Source organism: Nannospalax galili, unplaced genomic scaffold, assembly GCF_000622305.1.
Source record: "Nannospalax galili isolate Female #2095 unplaced genomic scaffold, S.galili_v1.0 scaffold85, whole genome shotgun sequence".
Taxonomy (NCBI): domain Eukaryota; kingdom Metazoa; phylum Chordata; class Mammalia; order Rodentia; family Spalacidae; genus Nannospalax; species Nannospalax galili.
This window is the reverse complement of record NW_008358866.1, coordinates 8708987-8730555: the sequence shown is the minus strand read 5'-3', so window position 1 is coordinate 8730555 and position 21569 is coordinate 8708987. Positions and strand designations below refer to the sequence as shown.

At 37.2% G+C, this 21569-nt stretch overlaps 1 protein-coding gene and 1 non-coding gene across 4 annotated transcripts in view; one reads left to right on the top strand and one right to left on the bottom strand.

Moving 5' to 3' along the window:
* Window positions 1-21569, bottom strand: part of Ankib1 (ankyrin repeat and IBR domain containing 1) — a 142102-nt gene that overhangs the window by 24021 nt on the left and 96512 nt on the right. For all 3 annotated transcript variants that reach the window (XM_008822540.2, XM_008822541.3, XM_029558357.1), the window contains exons 6-9: window positions 16373-16581; window positions 14640-14728; window positions 11128-11272; window positions 9804-9970 (exon numbers count right to left, since the gene is read on the bottom strand). In XM_008822540.2, the coding sequence (XP_008820762.1) occupies window positions 9804-9970; window positions 11128-11272; window positions 14640-14728; window positions 16373-16581 (610 nt within the window). The remainder of the gene's footprint in view (window positions 1-9803; window positions 9971-11127; window positions 11273-14639; window positions 14729-16372; window positions 16582-21569) is intronic.
* Window positions 5349-5404, top strand: LOC115068319. The gene has a single exon (XR_003847686.1). It is a non-coding gene; the product is annotated as a small nucleolar RNA SNORD103/SNORD85 (small nucleolar RNA).

Sequence of the window (21569 nt, the reverse complement as noted above, 5' to 3'; positions counted from 1 at the left end):
CCGTCGGATCCCCTGGAACTGGAGTTACAGACAGTTGTTAGCTGCCATGTGGGTGCTGAGATTCGAACCCGGGTCTTCTACAAGAACAATAAGTATTCTTAACCACTGAGCCATCTTTCCAGCCCCAGGCCCTACTTCTTAAAGGTTCTACAACCTATCCGAACAGTGCACCAGCTTAGGATGAAGTGTTCAAATGTGTGACCTATGAGGGGCATTTTAAATTCAAACCATAGAGCTGGGTGTGGTAGGGTATACCTTTAATCTCAGCATTTGGGAGGCAGAGGCAGGCAGATCTCTGTTTCAGGTCAGTCAGGGCTACACAGTAAGACTGTGTCTCAAAAAAACAAAACCAAAACCAGTAACAACCCCCCCCATTGGATTCAGATTAAAACCATATATATATATATATATAATATAATATAAATAAAAGAATTAAAATCCAAGATTTTAATTTATATACCAGTATTTATAGTAGCATGCAATAATCAAATGGCAGAAACGTGTTCATCAACAGACGGATAAATGAATTGCAATATACATATATATGGAATTAGTTATAAAAGAATATTATACTACACATGCTACAACATGGACAGAACTTTTTTACATTTTTTTAAAAAAAGAAATAAGCAAGACACATGGAATAAAAATTGCAGGATTCCACGGATTTCAAATGTTTTAAAGTAGACTAATTCACAGAGAAAGAAAACAATAGTTATCAGTGGTTGGGGAAAGCAAGATGGAGAATTGCTGCTTAATAGAGTCTCTGTGGGGATTATGAGAAAGTTTTAAAAATGGATTAAGTGGTGGTAGCTGTACTTAGTAGCAAATTAGTAGACACTCAAAATTAATTAAGTTGTTTAAAAATAGAATGTATATTTTATAGTCACTAAAGTGCAGATTCAGATCAACTCTGCTTTCCAGAAATGTGATGACTATGATAACTGCAATTTTCATTTGGCACATGTACTAGCACATACAAGAGCAAGGAATATGTGACCCATAGATCCAGAAACAGTGCTTCTATCTGGTGCCTAAAACATGAGGGTAGTGTGAGTCTACATTTCTCAGGAGTCACAAAAAAAAACCTATTTGTTAAGTATACCTCAAGAAAGCTGGACAAAAATCTTAAGATGCAAACAAAACAAAACAAAAACCTCTTAGACATCTGCAACACCTAAAAGAAATGAATGAAATCAATGAAAATAAAATAATTCTATTAAGATTTCCCCCTGGAGATTAAATAACATAGCATCTAGAAGAGTCAATACTAGTATATTGGTCCTGCTGTCAAAACATATTCTGAAAGGAAAAATAAAATCGTGGAAGGAAAACCCCAGCACTTCTCAAAGGCTGTAACTGCTTATTAATGTGCACAGCTCCCTGAGGCTGTGTGGCATTAGATGGCAACAGGTTTTCCTTTCCAGAACCTTATAGGACAAGAGATTTGCTGCTTCATCAGGTGGGAGCTCAATCAGCAAGATCTCTTCTGAGTGTGACAGCAGCTTGGCATAGTTTCCTATGTGATACATACAAGTAGGTACAAAGGGAGAAGCTTGTAAGTAAAGATGCTACAGCAAGGACTACACCTTAGAAAGAGAGCTGGATGTTGCTACTTACTAACTTTGAGCACTAAGGCATCTGAGAAAATAAGCTTGGACTGCTCCTAAGTATTGTAATAATTGCTCCAAACAGAACAGCCGACTGATAATCTGGATTACAGATGAGGGCTCTGCTGACACCATAAAGCTAAATTCTTTAAGGACTTTTGGTTTTTTGTTCTTCTGACGGGAGTTTTTCTGCATATCCCGGCTGTCTTCAACTCATGATCTTCCTGCCTCAGCATCCTGAGATCACTAGGGTGCGTAAGTTTTAATGAATTATCCTGAAGGACCTGGTATCTGTTGAAATTGTATCTCAAGATGTCAGTAAAACACAATAGTGAGGAGATTCTGAGCTAGAGACATCAATGGAATTATCTACCCAAGAAAGTGCCTGGGTAAGAGGTTATAAAGAAAAATGCAGTTGTCTAATGTCCTTAGTCCTGGATGTTAACCGACTATCAACAAACCAGGGATGGGTTCTCTCCTTGAACATGTGTCAATATGTACAACTTTGGCAGGAACATACAATGGCTTCAAAGGACTCTGAAAAAAGAAATATCTTTTATTAAAGTACCAAGCTTCATTATTGATAAAAAAATTTCCAACAAGAAGTTGAAATGTAATTATATAACTTTATTGTAGAACCAATACTGAGTACTGAGTTAATTAAAGAGGAATCATTTTCTTTTTATGAATACATTTTATTTCAGATAAAGAATCATCGTTTTAAAAAACAATTATTCTCTGGAACACTAAAAAGGCAAAACTACTATCCTGTACGCCAACAAAAGTATAAAAATAGTAACTCAAAATTCATAACAACTTGATCATGCTTGAATAGTAGTATCCACATCGGCAGGTGTGGTGCAGATATTGGAGGAAAAGGTGGGCTGAAGAGTGGGACCTACCAACTCCCCAGGAGTTTTCTTGCAGGTGAAGTTCCAGGAGAAATAGCATAATTGAACCTCCCAATTTCTGAGCATTGCTTTACATAAGTGTTTTGATCCCCCAAATGCAATGGGGCTTGACATTCAAATCCACTTCCTATTGAGGTTAGGCTGTCTGTAAAGCCAGCAGTTGAGGAGGGGATTACAAGCAAGCTCATCCCAGATTGGAAGTATAATGGCCACACTGTGGAGCTGAGGTGGCTGGTTCTCTGTGTCTAGACACGCTCCATCCCAGTCTTGTTTCTGCAGGTGAATTCAGTTGTGTAGCAGAAACTTAGGATCTGGGAAAAGCTAGAATAGAAAGATGCTCCTGGGATAGTGTATGCATCCGAAGGAGGCAGAGGATCTGGGCTCCCCTGAAATAAAGATTTCAGATTTATTTGGAGGGCTGGGACTTAGTTTGGTGACAGTGACTTTGCCTAGAATGCACAGGTTCATTTAAAAAAAAAATAATTTATTGAGAATTTCATACAGGGATATAAGCATATAAGGTGTTTTGATCAAATCCATGCCCACTCTCCCCTCCAACTCCTCCCGTATCTCTCCATCACTTTTTTTTTTCTGATAACTTCATGTACTTTCTTCTTCTTTTTTTTTTAATGGGGCTTTCTGCTACTCTAACATTCCCCCCTCTGAAGAGGTAGCCCTAAACTCTTTTAAGGATTAGATAAGAGCTCCCAAATACTTTTGACATTTTTGGCTTTTGGAATGGAATAGGTGGCTAAGAGGCCCAAGAACATTGAGTTTTATCCAAGAAACTGGCTACTTTTCTTTGGGGTCTTTTTACCCTAACTGCCTAGCTAATTCCTACCTCCTATTCTTATCACACCATCCTCTGAAGAGGTTACCCAGCTTGTGGATAGGGAATTGGGACAGAGACTGCTCTCGCTTCTTCCATGCTTATTAGTTTATGTGTATGAGTGCATTGCCTGCATGCATGTAAGTACACCTGTGTTGTGCAATGCCCAGTCAGAAGAAGGTGTGGTGTCCCCTGGAACTGGAGTTACAAAAGGTTGTTAACTGACATGTGGGTGCTGGGAACCAACCCCAGGTTCTCTGCAACAGCAGCCAGTGCTCTTAACCACTGAGCTAATTCTCCAGTTCCTCCAGAGAATTGTGTGTGTGTGTGTGTGTGTGTGTGTGTGTGTGTGTGTCTTTTTGATACAGGATTTCCCTGCAGCCACTGTTGGCCTCGAACTCACAGGGATCCGCCTGCCTCTGCCTCCCGAGTGCTGGGAATCAAACTTGGGTTACCTGCAAATGCAATATGCCCTCTTAACCACTGATCCATGTCTCTAACCCACTAGGAGAATTTTAAATACATTTTTTTCAAAAAGATTTAACCTATGAAATATACAATGTACCAGGCTAGGTAAGTGTGAAGAGGCTAGGCATGGTGGTACATGTCCTTAAGCATAGGTAGGCCCATCTTTGTGAGTCGGAGACCAGCTTGGGCTACACAGTGAGACCTTGTATCAAAAAAAAAAGGTGCTTTTTTTTTTTTTCCCCTTGGACAGAAGCAGCTGAAAGCCACAGCCAAGGTTAAGGTTAGGGACCTTCATGGCAAGAAGGAGGAGCCGCTAGAACAGATGGAGGATCTGAAGATGGAGCTGTCCTAGCTGTCAGTCACTAAAGTGACTGGCCCAAGTGTCTTAGCACTCCAAGATCCAAGTTGTGCACAAATCTGTTGTCCATGTCCCCACCAACATTAACCAGACTCAGGAAGAAAACCTCAGAAAATTCTACAAGGGCAAGAAGTTCAAGCCCCTGGACCTGCATCTTGAGAAGAGGAGAGCCATGGCAGGCTCACCAAGCAGAAGAGAAAACAAGAAGCAGCAAGGGTGGGGCTGAGGCTGGAGAGATGGCTCAGTGGTTAAGAGCACTGGATGCTCTTGCAGATGATCGGGGTTTGGTTCCCAGCACCCACATGACAGCCAAGCCTAACAACAATCCTTGACTTCAGTTCCAGGTAAAATAAATCAGGGATCTCTATGAGATCAAGGCCAGCTTGTTTACTAGTGAGTTCCAGGCCACCTTGGGCTACAGGGAGAATTTACTGAGAGAGTGGCAGCTTTTCATAATCACTAACAAGGAAACAGATACTGTCAAAATTCTTATTGTGGTTATTAGAGAAAAATAAAGATTTGCTGACAACTTTAATGTTAATTACCTTTCAGAATTTTCGCTGACTACTTGTACACTGTACTCTGAATTACTGGACACTTAAGTGAACTAGAAACCTGATACTGTTGTTTCTTAGCATGTGTACAAATAAGATTCAAACCTTCCTATCAGAGGTTTTACTTTTTTTTCTCTGTAGTTTCAGTAAACAAATATTCGTTGCTAGATAGTATGTGGGAAATCCTATCATATCACTATTCAGAATATTCTTTCCCAATAAATCTGATTTTTGTTTTGTTTTGTCTATCCTGGGGACTGAACCCAGGACCTCAGGCATGCTATTTAAGTGCTCTACCACTTAGCTATCTACCTCAGCCTTTCCCAGTAAATTGTGCAAATAACTCTAAAATAGGTTTAACTGTCTTAGGACTTAGGTAAGGTTCCCAGATTCCAATGCAAAAACCTGTGATTATAACTAAGGACCAGAGGCCACTCTGAAGCAATACAAGAGAAAGGTGATTACTACGCCAGGTTAAATATGGGCTCTGGTGGAGAGAGGTGAATGTTGTCTTTGACGACAACTCTTTAAATGCCTAGTCTAATATAAAAAATTGTGCTTGTTCAAAGGGCAGAGAAGTTACATAGTGACATATTCTATACAAAGAAAAGCAAGGGAGCCCTCACTGAGAACAAAGTTCAATAATGAGAATCTTTGTTATGGACTCCTTCTGAACCAAAAAAAAAAAAACCAAGGGAAACAGTTATTCACACAAGTCAAAGTCCTTCCAGTTATTTTTTGTTGTTGTTGATGTTTTTTGAGACAGGGTCTCCCTATAGCCCCAGCTGGCCTGGAACTTGCTTTGTAGAACAGACTGGCTTCACAGAGATACACCTGCCTCTGCCACCCTGTGAGTGCTGGGATTAAAGGAATTGTGCCATCACACTCAGCCCTTCTAGTTGGTTTCTTTTTGAGACAGGGTCTCCCTGTAGCCCCCGCTGTCCTGGAACTCACTACATAGACCGGGCTGGCCTTGAACTCACAGAGATCCACCTGCCTCTGCCTCCCGAGTGCTGGGATTAAAGGTGTGTGCCACCATGCCTGGCCAGCCCTTCTAGTTTTTAATAACATTTGGAGATAATTTCACGTAGTATATAAAAACTCCAAGTATACAAGCTAAAGGGAGACAGTATCCTAAATTCAGTCATTTTGTGGTTTCTGAGGGCTGGGGGGATGGCTCAGTAGGTTAAGTGCCTGTTGTGTAAGCCTAAAGACCTGAGTTCAGATCTCTAGCACTCACATAAAAGCTGGGTGTGGAGGAGACAGCTGTAATCCTAGTGCTGGGAGATACAGACAGGAGTATTTAGGGGGTTTGCTGGTTAGCCAGCCTAGGCACCAGGTGAGCTCCAAGTTCAATGAACAATCCAGTCTCAAAGAAAAGAAGGTGGATAGTAATAGAGGAAGAGACCTGACATCGACCTCAGGCCTCCACAAGCACACAAATGTGTAAGAGTGCACGTATATACAGACACAGAAAATTGTTTCTGAGCTTTCAGGAGGGAAAAAAGGAGCAAAACCAGATCATATGCCTTTAGTTTGTAAAGCCCTCTCTCTTGGACAGCTTGCTCTTCTGGGAGATTTCACTTCTTGTTGAAAATAGGACAGCAGAAAATGTAAATGTTTCTAACTCAGAATTGTTGACTATAGTCACCAGTTACCCTATATGACTAACAATGTGAAAACAAGGGCTGAAATTAATGCCCAGAGAGATGAAGTAGGCAATAAAAAAATCCCAGAGAGAGCATCTCACAATTCTATACTTTAAAGACTATCAAAACTGAAAGGCAACTAGATTAAGCTCAAGTACTTAAAATCTGAGTTTGTCCTTCATAAAACCTATTTTCATTTCATTTAAGTCATCTTTTCCTTTCATGTACAATGCCCAGAAAAAGATGATTCTATTTGCTAAGTCTACTATCCTTATGAGTTAAGAGAAAGAGCAAATGTGACCTTTGTCCAAGTGGCTTTTGACAGATCCGGAAATAAGGAAGAAATTCAAAACAGAGCCTGAGATCTTAGCCTAACCTTTCCAATGAATCTTGGTCATAATCAGCCTGATTCTTTAGGGCAAGAGAAAAAGTAAACTGATATATCTGTTGACCTAGAAATTTACATATGGCTGGGCATGGTGGTGCTCATCTTCAATCCCAGCACTCAATGCCAGCCTGGTCTACATACCGAGCTGCAGGCCAGCTTGGGGGCTACAGGGAGACCCTGTCTCAAAAAAAGGGGCAAAAGAAAGAAATGCAGAAGGTATGATCTACTTTCACAGGTTTACTTATTCTGGGTCAAAACAAACTTACTATATGGAGTACTCAAACAGAATGTGGTAATACAACAATGTAAAATTTACAGAGAAATCTCTAAAAGCAAAAACCATAGAACTTGACAACTTCTAAGTTCTACTCTATCCCTTCAAAGTATTATTCTTTTGAGATCTCAGAAAATGTTACAAATTAATTCTGTTTCTCAGGTATTTTAATGTTTTCCTTCTTTTTTATTGTTTTCAACTGAGGCTGGTTTTTAAAGAATTTCTGAATTAGTTTCTTTCTCATTCTGTAGTTCTAGCCTCTTATATTAGTGGAGTCAATATCATCATAAATAATATAAAGTTGCAAAAGTTTAAAGACTGGACATTTTTTTTAATGTTCTGGAAAATAACCTTTAAGGCATATAAAAGTATAACATTACTGAGAATTTTGTTGATATTTTATTTTCTCTGGTTTAGCTATGAAAGTAGTAAATATGATTTCTTTTCACTAATTACTAAACCCAAGCATCTAGTGCAAAGGTAAGCAAAATTTTTTTGTAAAGAGTTAAAGAGCAAACATTTTAAATACTGGACACCAACAGTCTTTGTGGCAACTACTCAATTCTGTAGTCATAGCTCCAAATACAACACTGGCAATACATAAATAAACTGGCATGGAAGGGCATAGCTGTATTCGAATAAAAATTTGTTTGTAAAACTAGTTCTACATAGTAGTTCGCTGACCTCTGATCTATAGCATAGTATATATAGGCTGGTAGTTCAATAAATAGTTTTTATAATAATTATAAGAAATAGGCATGTTGGGGGTATGGACAGTTTTATAACTGTATCTTTTTACTAGCTAGCTATGATTAGATCTTGATTTCTTTTTTTTAATTTTTAAAAATATTTTATTATTTTTATTTTATGTGTATGCATGTATTGCCTTGCATGTAGATCTTGATTTCTAAAACTAGAGTTTTATAACCATTTAAAGTATATTCAAGATCAGTTGGTAAAGGTGCTTGCTACCAAGCCTGACAAACTAAATTTGATCCCTGGAACACACACGGTAAGGAAAGAACTGGTTCACACAAGCTGTTTTCTGACATGCGTACTGTAGTGCAAGCATATGAGTGTGGGCACATGTGTACACACACACACACACACACACACACACACACACACACACACTCCCACACACAAATTAATTAAAAATAACTAAAAAGGTATAGTCACATGTCATAATTATAGAAATAGACAAAAGGCAGAATACTTTCCTGATGATTAATTAAATAGAACTGTCAACTGAATCTACTCTGAATAAAGCAGAATGCTGATTACTGACAAAGATACAACCAAACAAGCATACTGAGGTACATTTTCTCTGCAATACTGATAGATCAACAGTTCATCCTTATTCGATACTTAGAAGGCACTAGAAACTAAGTAAAACACAAGTAATACAAAGCCAGTAGTCATAGATGAATGCCTCTCTCAACCCTCACCAGATGGTAATTAACACAGAGGCCCATAATGGGTCAGCATACAGAGTATAAGACACTGTGGAGTGCTCAACCCTAAATGGGACACCTATATCACATCCTTACCTTCCAAAGTTCAGGGATCATTGCAGAAGAGGGGGCAAAAAGATTGTAAGAGCCAGAGGTGAAAGGTGAATATAAGGAATCTGTGTTGTCTGGACACCACAAGGTACCTTTACAGATGAACACACAACACTTACATGAAAGCATAAATAAGACCTGTATAAACCCAAGCTAGATAGTGGTCCAGCATGGATGGGGGAGACAGGCAGGAAACTCAGCCTTAGCTGAGCATCTATTGGTAACTGATAGATGCTAGAAGAAGGAGAATCAGTTTTCCTTACTAGTGTGACTCCTGGTAGGTTGGACCAGACTCCAAGGGATAGACCCACACCCAAGAGAACTTGGGAAACACAGATTAGACTCAATAGGCCTTAAAACCAAACCAAACCAAACCCAAACAAATAATAACTGAGGACATTGGGGGGAGGGATATAAGGTGGAAGTAGAGAGGGGAATGGGATCTAGATACTGTCAAAATATATTGTTATAAATTCTTAAATAAAAGTAATTTTTAAAATTGGAATAGATTGCAATTCAAAGCCCATCCTTGGTTTAGAATAACTGCTAAAGGCTTGTAGCTTATGAGAAGATGCTTAACCATTAACATTTCCTTCATTTATTATTTTCTATTTTATGTGTATGAGTGTATTGACTGCATGTATATAAGTGCATCTATGTTGTGCAATGCCTACGCAAGTCAGAAGTGGGCATCAAATTCCCCTGGAACTGGAATTGCAAAGGTTGTTAGCCACCATGTGGGTGCTAACCTTGTTCCTCTGCAAGAGGCCATCTCTCCAGTTTGACCATTAACATTTTCTAATCTAGTCAACAATTTGTTACTATAAATTAACACAGGGCTTTGGAATCAACACAGTGGGGTTCCAATTCCACTTCTGCCATTTCCTAGCTGTATAATCCTGAGAAATGTTTCTGTGTCTGAATTTCCTTGTTTATAAAATGGGCATAATAACAGTATTCAATTCAAAGGATTGGTGGAATAATTAAATTTAAAACTACTTGGCATAGTGCCTGGCATACATCAAGTCTGTGATAGCTATGAGCTGTTGCTATTTATTACAGATTCCTAAATTACTAAGAATGATATCAAGTATACTACAATTTAAAGGCCTGATTGAAGGTGGAAATGCTCTTTAAAAACTGTTCCAAAATGCTGAGGCAAGTGCTGAGGCTGGTTCCAGCCTGTCTTGTACTAACCAGCAGAAGAGGTGTCCTTTTCCACAGTCCACAGCAGGGGCTCTGAGCAATGGGAAGCTGAGTGTGTCAGACCCAGATGTATTTGAGCCCTGTTTGGTTAGTCTGACTGCTCTTTCACAGCCTGCAGTAGGACACCATTTAATGGCAGGATTATTTTCAACAAAGGCCTGTTTAAAATAGTAATAAAAAAACAAAAGAAACTATTTCAGCTATAAATTACAATATAGAGAGCACTTCCACAGTAAATAAAAGCAAATAAAAATAACACACAATAAGTTGTCAGTTTCAAAAAATACTAAAAAATTATTGGAAAATACTAGAAATACTTCAGAGTGAAAAAAGTGACAATTACTTTAGTAATGACATGACTTTCAAACCTAATTTTCTTTAATTTAAAAACCAGGTAAATGACGATAAAGTAAAAATGCAGTTATACACATAGGAAACATGTAACTTAAAAATGGTTTGTCATGCCAGGCATGGTGGTGCATGCCTTTAATCCCAGCACTTGGGAGGCAGGTGGATCTTCGTTGAGTTTGAGGCCAGCCTGGTCTACATAGTGAGTTCCAGGCCAGGTGGGGCTACAGGGAGACCCTATCTCAAAGACAACAAAAAAAAAAAAAAAAAAAAAAAAAAAAAAAAAAAGGTTTGTCATATGATGCGCTACTTTTTTGATGAAATATGAGCAAAATCTTGTAATTATCCTCATTACAATAGTAAATTTCTAAATGGCATCTTATAATACAAAAAAATCATTACAATAACACTTTCTAAATTGAAGAAGCAGGGCCTCTTTTTGCAAACCCATACACCAGTATGTGAAGCAAGAGTATCCAAAAAAGCAATTGAAATGAAGTTTTAAATCATAACTCCTAAATGAAAATAGAGAGCATGGAAAATAGGAGAAAAAAACATTATAATTAATTACATGAAACAATTATTTGAATTTAAGAAATGATTAATTTCCAGGTTAAAAAATTTTTATTTGTAAATACTCATTTTCAGGAGTATAAAATATAGTTGGAAAAACATATGGACTATCTACTTTGAGAATTATTTTGATCAATCAGCAATAACAGTGGAACAGGTAAATTGGTAAAGAGTTATGATTAATAGCTTTTTGTGGTAACTGATATGTTAAGTCTTTCATTTTGTCTTTTATGATTACAAAATGCTACTCTGGCTCAAAATTTTAATTAATATTATCATTCTTTTATGCAATATTTCTGAGAAACAAAGTTAGAGATCATTATCTTGTTTTCAAAAAGTAAAAAAGCAGGCTTAATGTATTAAGATTCTGGAAATCAGGTAATTGGCAACATACCTTAATATCAAACTGCAGGTATCGTTTGTCCATCTCTTTAGAAACTACACTTTCTATGATCTCTACAGGCACAAGTTGGAAGCATTCATATGCAGGGCAGAAAATGTTGTGAGCTTCACCTTCTTGAATTTTCAGATTTAAAAACCTATTTAAAATATCAATTGATAGAAGAAAGGTAAGGATGCAAGTTATTTGTACATTCTAAGATTTTTCTTTTGATGAATTTTCTATTATAGTGTGATTAAAATAATACCCACAAGGGCTAGGGGAATAGCTCAATGGCACCAGGCTCTGGGTTTATTCCCCATCCACAAACTCCGCCATAAGTTGCACATGGTGGCACACACCTGTAACCCTGAACTCAGGAGGCTATGGCAGGATGCCTTCAAGTTTGTGGCTAGCCTAGACTACAGAGTAAAACTCAGTATTAAAAAACTAAAATCCCAGGCAGGGCGTGGTGGCGCACGCCTTTAGTCCCAGCACTTGGGAGGCAGAGACAGGCAGATCTTTGTGAGTTCAAGGCCAGCCTGGTCTACATAGTGAGTTCAGGTCAGCTGGGACTACAGGGAGATCCTGTCTCAAAAAGACAAAAAAACAAACAAACAAAAAACAAAACAAAACAAAAAAACAAAAACAAAAAAACAAAAACCAAAAAAAACCCCAATATTTTTATTACTTTTCATGCATTTTATAAAAAAAAAAAAAAAAAAAAAAAAATCACCAATAAAGCATGGACTATCAATTGAGTTCTAAGCACTCATTATATACACATTTATGTATCTACATACATATGGTTTATATAACTATATTTGTTTTTGTTTTATCCCCTATGAAAATCTGAATTGAGGCCAGACATGGTGGCACACTCCTTTAATCCTAGCACAGAGACAGGCAGATATTTGTGAGTTCCAAACAAGGCTGGAACATAATGAGTTTCAGGCCAACAAGGGATACAGAGTAAGACCATGTCTCAAAAAACAAAGCAAAGCAAAACAAAACAAAACAAACATTAGAACTGAGTGATTTATAAATTCAAATTCAATTCTTGATAGTTTATCCTTTTATATAAAAGTGGAGAAAATCAAGGTATTTTGGGGTACCACTGAAATACAGCATACTTTGCTTTTTGACTTTTTTTTTTGAGACAGGGTCTCCCTGTAGACCCAACTGGCCTGGGACTCGCTATGTAGACCAGGCTAGACTTAACTAACAGAGATCGCTTGCCTCTGCCTCCTGAATGGTGGGATTAGTGTGTGCACTGTGCTGGTTAGCACACTTTTATATTAAAGAGAAAGGTTACATTTCCCTTACATTTATTTCATTCAGATAAATATTAAAATGAGCTCTATGTTGTACTCTATGTACACTGCTGAGGTAGTGGATTATACTGTATTTAACACTTAAATTCTAGAGAAAATAAATGGAAAAGAGGCAATTAAATTATGACTCTCGAGTTATCATCACCAATGACTTTGATAATTTCTTATCTTTTTTCTTTAATTCTATTGATAACATTTTACTTAGGAAGAAAAGAAATCAATCTCAGTGAGACTTCAATAGACCTGAGGCACAAGCCTTAATATTAGAAAGGACATTCTAAAGTGAGTAGAAAATATAATTCCTTTTTGTTTTAAGTCCTTGGCACAGACGCCCCAAAGCATCTGGCTTGACTGATAACATAGGGGGATTGGGAAAAGACAGATGGACGTTTCTCAAGCTTTATGAGGATCTTCAGAAACCTTGTCATCAAAAGCCACATTTATTTCCTTTATGTTGCTGCAAAGATTGCTATTAATTTATAAGTGATTTTTAAATCAATATATTAACTACCCACTTGTTTTACATATGAATCAAGTCCAATAACTGCAACTTGGCAAAACCCAGGTTAACACAGCAGGTCCCTCAAACAGCAGAGTTGATAATGTTAAGCTAATTATCTGAAGAAGATTTTCTGCTCCAGAACTAGGTCAAGGATTACTTTAGTTTGTGAGTTCTGACCTCTGTCAAATAGTCTTCTTGTATCAGCTATGTTAACTTGACCCTGTTAGACTAAGAATATCACCTGATGACATTTTGAAAAGCAGTTTTTGTTTTCTCCAAATGAAATCTTGCCTCACGCTGTTGCAGAAAACATAAAAGCACACCAAATGAAACCAGAATGACAGATCAGTAGGTTGTTTATGTATTCAGGGTGGAAAACAGATGTGGGAGGATTACAGGAAGGCAGAAAGAGAAGCACAAGCTGGATTCAAGGGGAAATGAGTAAATTGTGTGTGTGCAGGTGCACATGAATGTGGGTGTGCATATGTGTATGCCTGTATGTGGAGGCCACATGGATAACCTCAGGTGTCATCCTCAGGAACACTATCAACTTCCTCTGTGATAGTCTCTCATTGCCCTAGAGCTAGCCAATGAGGCCATATTGGCTGGACAGTGAGCCCTAAAATCTGGATCTGTCTGTCTCCACCTCTCCAGCACTGGGATTATAAGTGTAGCCTACTATGCCCAACATTTTAATGTGGTTCTGGAAAATGAACTTAAATTTTCCATGCTTGGGCAAATATTTTATCCACTGAGCTATTCACCACTATGAGTAAACTTCCAAGGGTGAAGGATATATTCATTATTATGATTATGATGATGGTTTCATAGTGTATACATTATAACAAGTTTATACACTTGTTTATTTTAAATACATATACAGATGTAAGTCAATGGGTACCTCAACGAAACTTTTAAAAAATAGGAAAAAACCCTCAAATTTTCTCCAGTTCTTTGCTCTCTCTTTTGTGGTGCTCCCTAGACCTTGGCACACAGTACACAATGAAAAAAATAGCTTGAAATTTTAAAATTTTTCTTAGTTAAATCATCAAATAAGAGTTCTGTGTGTCCCCAGAGACAGCGAGCTACTGTACTGTGCATTCGTTGTGCTCTGCCATTTGTTTACAAAATCTCTCAGAAGACGCAATCACAAAACAAAGCTCGTGCATGAGAACGTGCAAATCTAAGACAGGTGACAGGAAGGAGGGCAGAGAGAAGCATAAGAGAAAAAGTAAATTTTCCATTGTAATATACACCCAATCTTTAGTAGAGGCATTTAGTTCTGAATTAATTAAAAATAAATAAATAAAAAGGAATTTTAAATATCTATATTCTTATAGATTTTCAAGGCTATTTGCTTGCCTCAAAAAATTCAGAGAAAACACAAAACTAAGTGCTTAAAAGTCCTGAGATATAAGACACAACTGATTCTTGATATTTCGATAGTATAAGCTTGATATTTATATTAGATACAATATAAATTAAATAGTAACACTGTTATTAATATATACTTGTCTTGTTGTCAAACAGGAAAAACAAAAATATTCCTTCTTAGTAGTAAAGTATAATACATTTCAATATAAATAAGAAACCAGTAAGTGAACCACACTGTTACATACTGAATGCAATTTTATTAGTAAATCAGATGTCCTATCATGTAGTTAGAGATGAGTAAGCTCTCATATACTCACGACTCCCAACATCCTCTACAAAAGTCATGTCCACAGGGCATATCCACTGGATCTTCAAATACAGAAATACTGCACATACAAATGTCACACTGGAGACATATAAGAAAAGGGACTTAAAAGGGTTGTACTTTGGAGAGAAACAATACATTTACTTTATTCAATGTTTCTTTTAAATATTTTATTTATTATTTTTATTTTATGTGTATGAGTGTATTGTCTGCATGTATGTGAGTGCACCCGTGTCGTGCAATGCCACGGAGGTCAGAAGAGGGCTTCGGATTCCCCTGGAACTGGAGTTAAGGATGGTTTGTACCCACCATGTGGGTGCTGGGAATCGAACCTGGATCCTCTGCAAGAGCAGTCAGTGCTCTTAACTGCTGAGCCATCTCTCCAGCCCCTATTCAATGTTTTAATGGCAAAAACATTACTTCACTAATTATAAATTTTAAAAGTTAAATGTTTTTTAAAGCTACAAGGGCTGTTAAAAGTGCCTATCTTGGATTGAATAATAAATATTATGACTATTTTTAGTATAATATTGTGGCATTTAAATGTTTTAATGCAAAAGCCAAACTAAATTTCCCTATTAATTAGCATCTGTAGCATCTGTACATGTGGAAAAGTACAAAAAACAAATCATTATAATCTATTCCAGTCAAGATCACATTGTATGCTACAAAATAATCACTTCAGTTTCATGTTCTTTATCCTATGCTCATCCAGAAAACTCCTCAAAAACAGAGTAACTCTGTGTTTTGAACATGGCAATTCAGGATATTAAGATTGGCAACTTGGGCTGGGGATGTGCCTAGCACAGGCAAGCACCTGAGTTCAAGTTCTAGCACCCCTTTCTCCCACCAAATAAAACAGCAAAGTAAAAATTTTCAAGTAAGGAACCTTGCTAAAAAACTATGTTATCTTTTAACAGTGACTTATAAGAAGGCAACCTTATGTTATAGATGTAAATTATAGAAATGGGATTTTGTTTTCCTAAATGGTCCCTACCATTACACAAGGGATGGTTTCATATTTATTACAAATTTCTGAGCTAAACCATTCAAGGAACACTGGAAGTTCCTAAAAGCATAACAATGGTGTGCCAACTCATGCCATACAAGGGCAGTGCTATTCCCATTTACTATGGAAATACACCCAAACAACAAACTTAGAAGCTTTGCGGAAACAAGCATATGATGATCAAAACATATTGTAAAGGTTTAAAAATGAGCTTTCAAGCCGGGCGTGGTGGCGCACGCCTTTAATCCCAGCACTTGGGAGGCAGAGTCAGGTGGATCTCTGTGAGTTCAAGGCCAGCCTGGTCTACACAGTGAGTTCCAGGACAGCTGGGGCTACAGGGAGACCCTGTCTCAAAAAGACCAAAAAAAAAAAAAAAAAAAAAATGAGCTTTCAATAAACTACTACAAACTCAGTTTTTAATATTTCAGTATACTGTGTTTAATCATATTGAAGCTTTTAAGAGAAAATATAGATGTCTTTCCCAAACTGTTTTGAAATGGAAAAAGAAATTTTTTTGCTTTTCAATCTATAATTCAGAGATCACAAAAATATTCTGTGATATTAAGAATTTATCAAAGCATGAAAATAAAAGATGCTTTAAAACAAGATACAAGATCCAATTATAAGATTGTAACCAGCCACTCCATGGAACAATGTTAAATAGTTCAGAAGCTAAAAAATGAAAACCAAAGCTATGGAAGTACACTAAGCCATACCAGACTGGTATCTAAGTCCCCAGGAGATAAACTGATTTCATCTGGAGATGTGACAGAAGAGCGTGTTGTCCTCGGGGTTCTTGGAGAAGGAAGCGTGTCCCAGGCATTATATCCACTTGGCGGTGGAGTTGGCATTTGAACACCTGATCGTTGGCAGCAGTTCTCTGGGTTAGACATCCAAGCTTCAAGTAATTTCTCCCTGTCCCAATCTTTAGGAAAAATGAAACAGATACCTCTCAAAAAACAGAACTATGTACTGAAATATTTTGAAACTTAGATACAGAATGAAGAAGACAGGTCTTCTTCAAGTTAAAAATAGCATTTATATAGAAGCAGGAAATGCTTGGGTATGCTGAAGTTACTAATGTATTAAAATGAGAACTAAACTCTTATTATAACTGTCATTATCCAAGAATGTGCTCAAAATTCCCAGTAATTTCTACTAATAATTTAAACAGATGGCTCACACCCTTTAGAATTTACTAAATTTTTATTGGTACAGGTTTAATTTAGCCATGCTCCTCTTTCAATACATAATTTTGAAATTGGCTTCACAATGACGTCTACCTCTAAAATTATAGTCTTAAAGGTCATTTGGTAAAGAGCTTGAAAGCAGAATGAACTTCCCAAGGAAATGATATAACAAGATTTTAGTGAACTAGGTATAAATCTATACTGAGGAAGCTTATATTTGGCTTAACTGAAAAAAGCAAAACAAAACATTATCTTCTTTCTGTGAACAATTATAAAATAGCTAAGTGAAATGTGTTACTATAGAACTCTTTAAAAACCACAGACTAAAACATCCCATTACTTGTGTGTACATCAACTTATTCCTCATGGCCACCTTCAGTCATACTCAGGTGAGGAAACCAAGACTTAGGGAAGTTAAACTTGTTCTTTCTACCACTACACGCTGTCAAACATATTAAAGGGTAATCTTAAATTATTCACCGTATGTCCATCTTATGCAATTTTTTTAGGTTACATACAAACAGCTGTAGAGATTTTCTACACAACACTCCAGTTATATTAGCTAGTGTATTTGCCAGTTTACCAGGGAAAGTATGAATGTGACATATAATACAGAAGACATCTATAGTTCCTGCTAAGAAAATCCCAAGGAGAGACGCAAAGGTATAAATGAAAGACCTTTAGGAGTTCTGTAAAGTTGCAGTAAAAGACGTGTTGGTTTAGGGAGATGGAAAATACAATGGGAAATAGGGGATGAAACAGCCTCATCTGAATGCATTTCAGTAAATGTTGGTAAACAAAAGTCAGTGTTCTGATGGTTCATTACTCTGACTAAAATCATGGCCAGCATGCAGTATTCTATTTTCTTGTGCTCCTTGTAAACAGTCCTCTAGATAATTAAAAAACTCCACTAGAAGCTTAAATTTTCTAGCAGTATGGCGTCATATTTCCATTTCTTAAAAAGAGCTGTGACTGTGTTTCTCAAATACATGGCATGAAATTTAACAAATCTACCAATTTTTATCAGTCATTTTAACATATAAAAGCAATCCTTCATTTGAGCATTTTTTTTCCAGAATGATGACATAAGGACTAAGTAAATATTTTATCATTCTTGAATGTCTCATAATTTTTTTTCACTTGACTACTCTTGGTTCTGATGGAATCACATAAAATAATGGATTAAAATTTATCTTGATATTTAAGACATGATACTATCTAGTATTAAGATATGAAAAGATATCTCTTATCTTGCAGTTATATTAGGAAAAATTAATCTGCCATGCTCATTTTTATACTGTCAGTTATTTTAGGTGAGGGGAAATGGCTAAGTTACTAACTTCTTTAGCCCCTGGTCTCAGTTTCCTAGGTGTTAACTGTGGATAACTACTATCTAACCTATTGGTTTCATAAGAATTAACATGTGGTATGTTTGAAATAGTGTATAGCAGATGGGCAGGATCAATATATGTAGGTGTAATTAGCTACTAAGCAGCATTTCAACACTTAAGAAACTACTCTTGCAACCTCAAGTATGTGGGCCATAGTCTCAGGAGTTCTATGCCAGGAACGAGGGCATTGGCTAGATGACCCTGGTGAGTAATCATGAACTTTACTTCTGAAAATTAAGAAAAAGTGTCAATGAATAAATTATGCTCAGAGCCATGTAGTTTAGCAAGGTTAAAAAAAAATCTTTACTGTCATGTATAGAGATGGATGCTTATAATCCCTGTACTTGGTAAGCAGAGCTGGGAGGAACACCACAAATTTGAGGCTAGCTTCAATTACAGAATGAGACCTCTCAAATATGCCCCTCCCACAAACAAACAAACAAACAAACAAACAAACAGCTTGAAAACTGGGGGCTTAACAGAAGGTTCAGCACTTAAAAGCACTGGTTGCTCTTGCAGAGGACCTGGGTTCGAATCCTAGCACCAACATGACAGCTAACAACCGTCCATAACTCCAGTTCAATGGTAATCAGATGTCCTCTTCTCTCCGCAGGGATTGCATGACATGGGTACACTTACATACATGCAGGCTTTACAAGCATACACATAAAATAAAAACCTTTACAATCTTTGTCTCTCAAAATAAGACTACTGCTAGTACCTTAAGGGACAATGATGGGAGAAAAAGGAGATGGCATTAACCCTTTAAAGTATGACATACTAAAACTTAAAATACCATTTACCTGTTGAAATGAGGCACGAAGCACAAATTATTCTACTGAAATATACCAGCAAATTAAAAAAATGTTGTTAAAACTACAATCATAAATGATGGGCAAACAGCTAATTAAAATGCCTGGTGTGAATCTTTCTTTTGTATTTTTAAATTATTTTGTCTTTTTTTTCTGAGCTGAGAACCGAACCCAGGGCTCGAGCTAAATCCCCAACCCCGTATTTATAAATTATTAATAATACACTAACTCAAACTACATTTGAAAACATAAATTTTTTTTTTTTTGGTCTTTTTGAGACAGGGTCTCCCTGTAAGCCCCAGCTGTTCTGGAACTCACTGTGTAGACCAAGCTGGCCTTGAACTAACAGAGATCCCCCTGCCTCTGCCTCCCAAGTGCTGGGACTAAAAGCATGTGCCACCACACCTGGCAAAATTCTTTTAAATTTTATTTATTTTTATTTTTTACATGTGTGAATGTTTTGCCTGCATGTATGCAAGTGCACCTGTGTTGTGCAATACCCATGGAGGTGAGAAGAGGGCATCATATCTTCAGGAACTGGAGTTATTGACAATTGTTAGCCACCATGTGAATGCTGGGAATGGAAATCTGGTTTTCTGCAAGAACAGCCAGTACTCTTAAACCACTATGCCATCTCTCCAGCCCATACTTAAAAATCTTATATTAGGGCCAGGTGTGGTGGAGCATACCATTTAATTCCAGGATTCAGGAGGCAGAGGCAGGAGGATCTCTGTGAGATTGAGGCCAGCCTGTTCTACATACTGAGTTCCAGGCCAGATGGGGCTACAGGAAGAATCTGTCTCAAAAAAAAAAAAAAATTATATTAAAGCAACAAAATTGAAAAATTAAGAGACTATTAGGGGCTAGGCATAGTGGCACATTCATAGGCAGGAGTAAGCAGATCTCTGTGTTTGAGGCAAGCTTGGTATAAATAGTGAGTTCCAGGCTAGCCAGGGCTCAATAGTGATACTTGTCTCAAAAACAGAACAAACCCCACCTCGCAAATGACAAGCTATGAGAATTGAATTGATGCAGGTTTCCTTTTATGTACAGCTTCATCTATATATGCATTATTATAAAAGCATTTTAGAAAGTTTTACAATATTCAATCATTTGTATTTAGTATGTGCTAAACTGAAGATATTTTATTAAATTCTTTATAAATAACAAAAAGTATATCATTGTATATCATTTCTGTTAATTTTCAGAACAGTATCTTTTTGCTGTTTTGTTTTTTGAGACAGGGTCTTGAATGTGTACTTGCCCCAACCTCCTAATTGCTAGGATTAAAAGTGTGAGCTATCACCTGTGCCACAAGATCTTTCTTTCACTTGTTTTTTCCTTGCTTTCTATCTTTACTCTTTGTCAGTTAATCCATTCTATATTTTTCTCCATGTTACTACAATTTATATATAAACACACACAAATATATTAAAGCATTCTGATTATTTTACACAATATTACATCAACTTTATTTCTCAATCAACCCTCTGAAAAAGGTCTTGAAATAAACTAGTTTAACATTTAATTCCTTTTTTATTTTTACTTATTTTTTTTTTTTTGCCTTTTTGAAGCAGGGTCTCCCTGTAGCTCCAGCTGTCCTGGAACTCACTATGTAGACCAGGCTGGCCTTGAATTCACAGAGATCCGCCTGCCTCTGCCTCCCAAGTGCTGGGACTACAGGCGTGCACCACCACACCCGGCTATTTAATTCCTTCTTAATAATCTTACTCACTCTGGGAAGCAATTTGTATGTCATGCTCTATTTAAATATTCCCCTGCTTAGTTTTCTCTGTCTCTCTCTCTCTCTCTGTGTGTGTGTGTGTGTGTGTGTGTGTCTGTGTTAATGTGTAGGTACTTGTTAGTGTGGGTGTTGGTATGTGTGTGCATGTGGAGACCTGGTCAATATCAGGTATCTTTACTCAATTGCTTTCTATCTTTATCTTTTGAGACAGTATTTCAACGAATGTGAAACTCATGGTTTAGGTTAGGCTGGCTGACCAATGAGCTTCAGAGATCCTCCCCTATATCCAAATGCTGGGGTTACCGGCACTTGTAACTGCGCCTGGCTTTTCATTGGGTTCTGGGGACCGAAATTCAGTGCATGATGCCTGTGCAGTAGACACTTCACCAAATGAGCCACCGTCCTAGCCCCGTTTGGTTATTTTTTTGCCAGGACAATAATACTGCAATGTATATCATGGTATATGTGTAAATATAGACTGATATTTACTGTGTTTTTGGATAAAGTCCCTGGAATAGGGTTAATTACCGTGTGGCCATCACATTTCTATAAGAAAATGCCAGACAGCTTTCAGAAACGGCTATGTAAATTACTGTTTCTGCCAGCAATGCAAGACTTTACGTTTTGTCCCCAGCTGTGGATGTTACAGCTCTGCTACATGTTTATGAAGCCACAGTTCTCTGTGATTTCAATTTATGTTTTGAACAATAGGTGAATTGGAAAAAAATTTTTCATGTGTTTGTTGGCCATTAAGATTTTCTTTCTTTCTTTCTTTC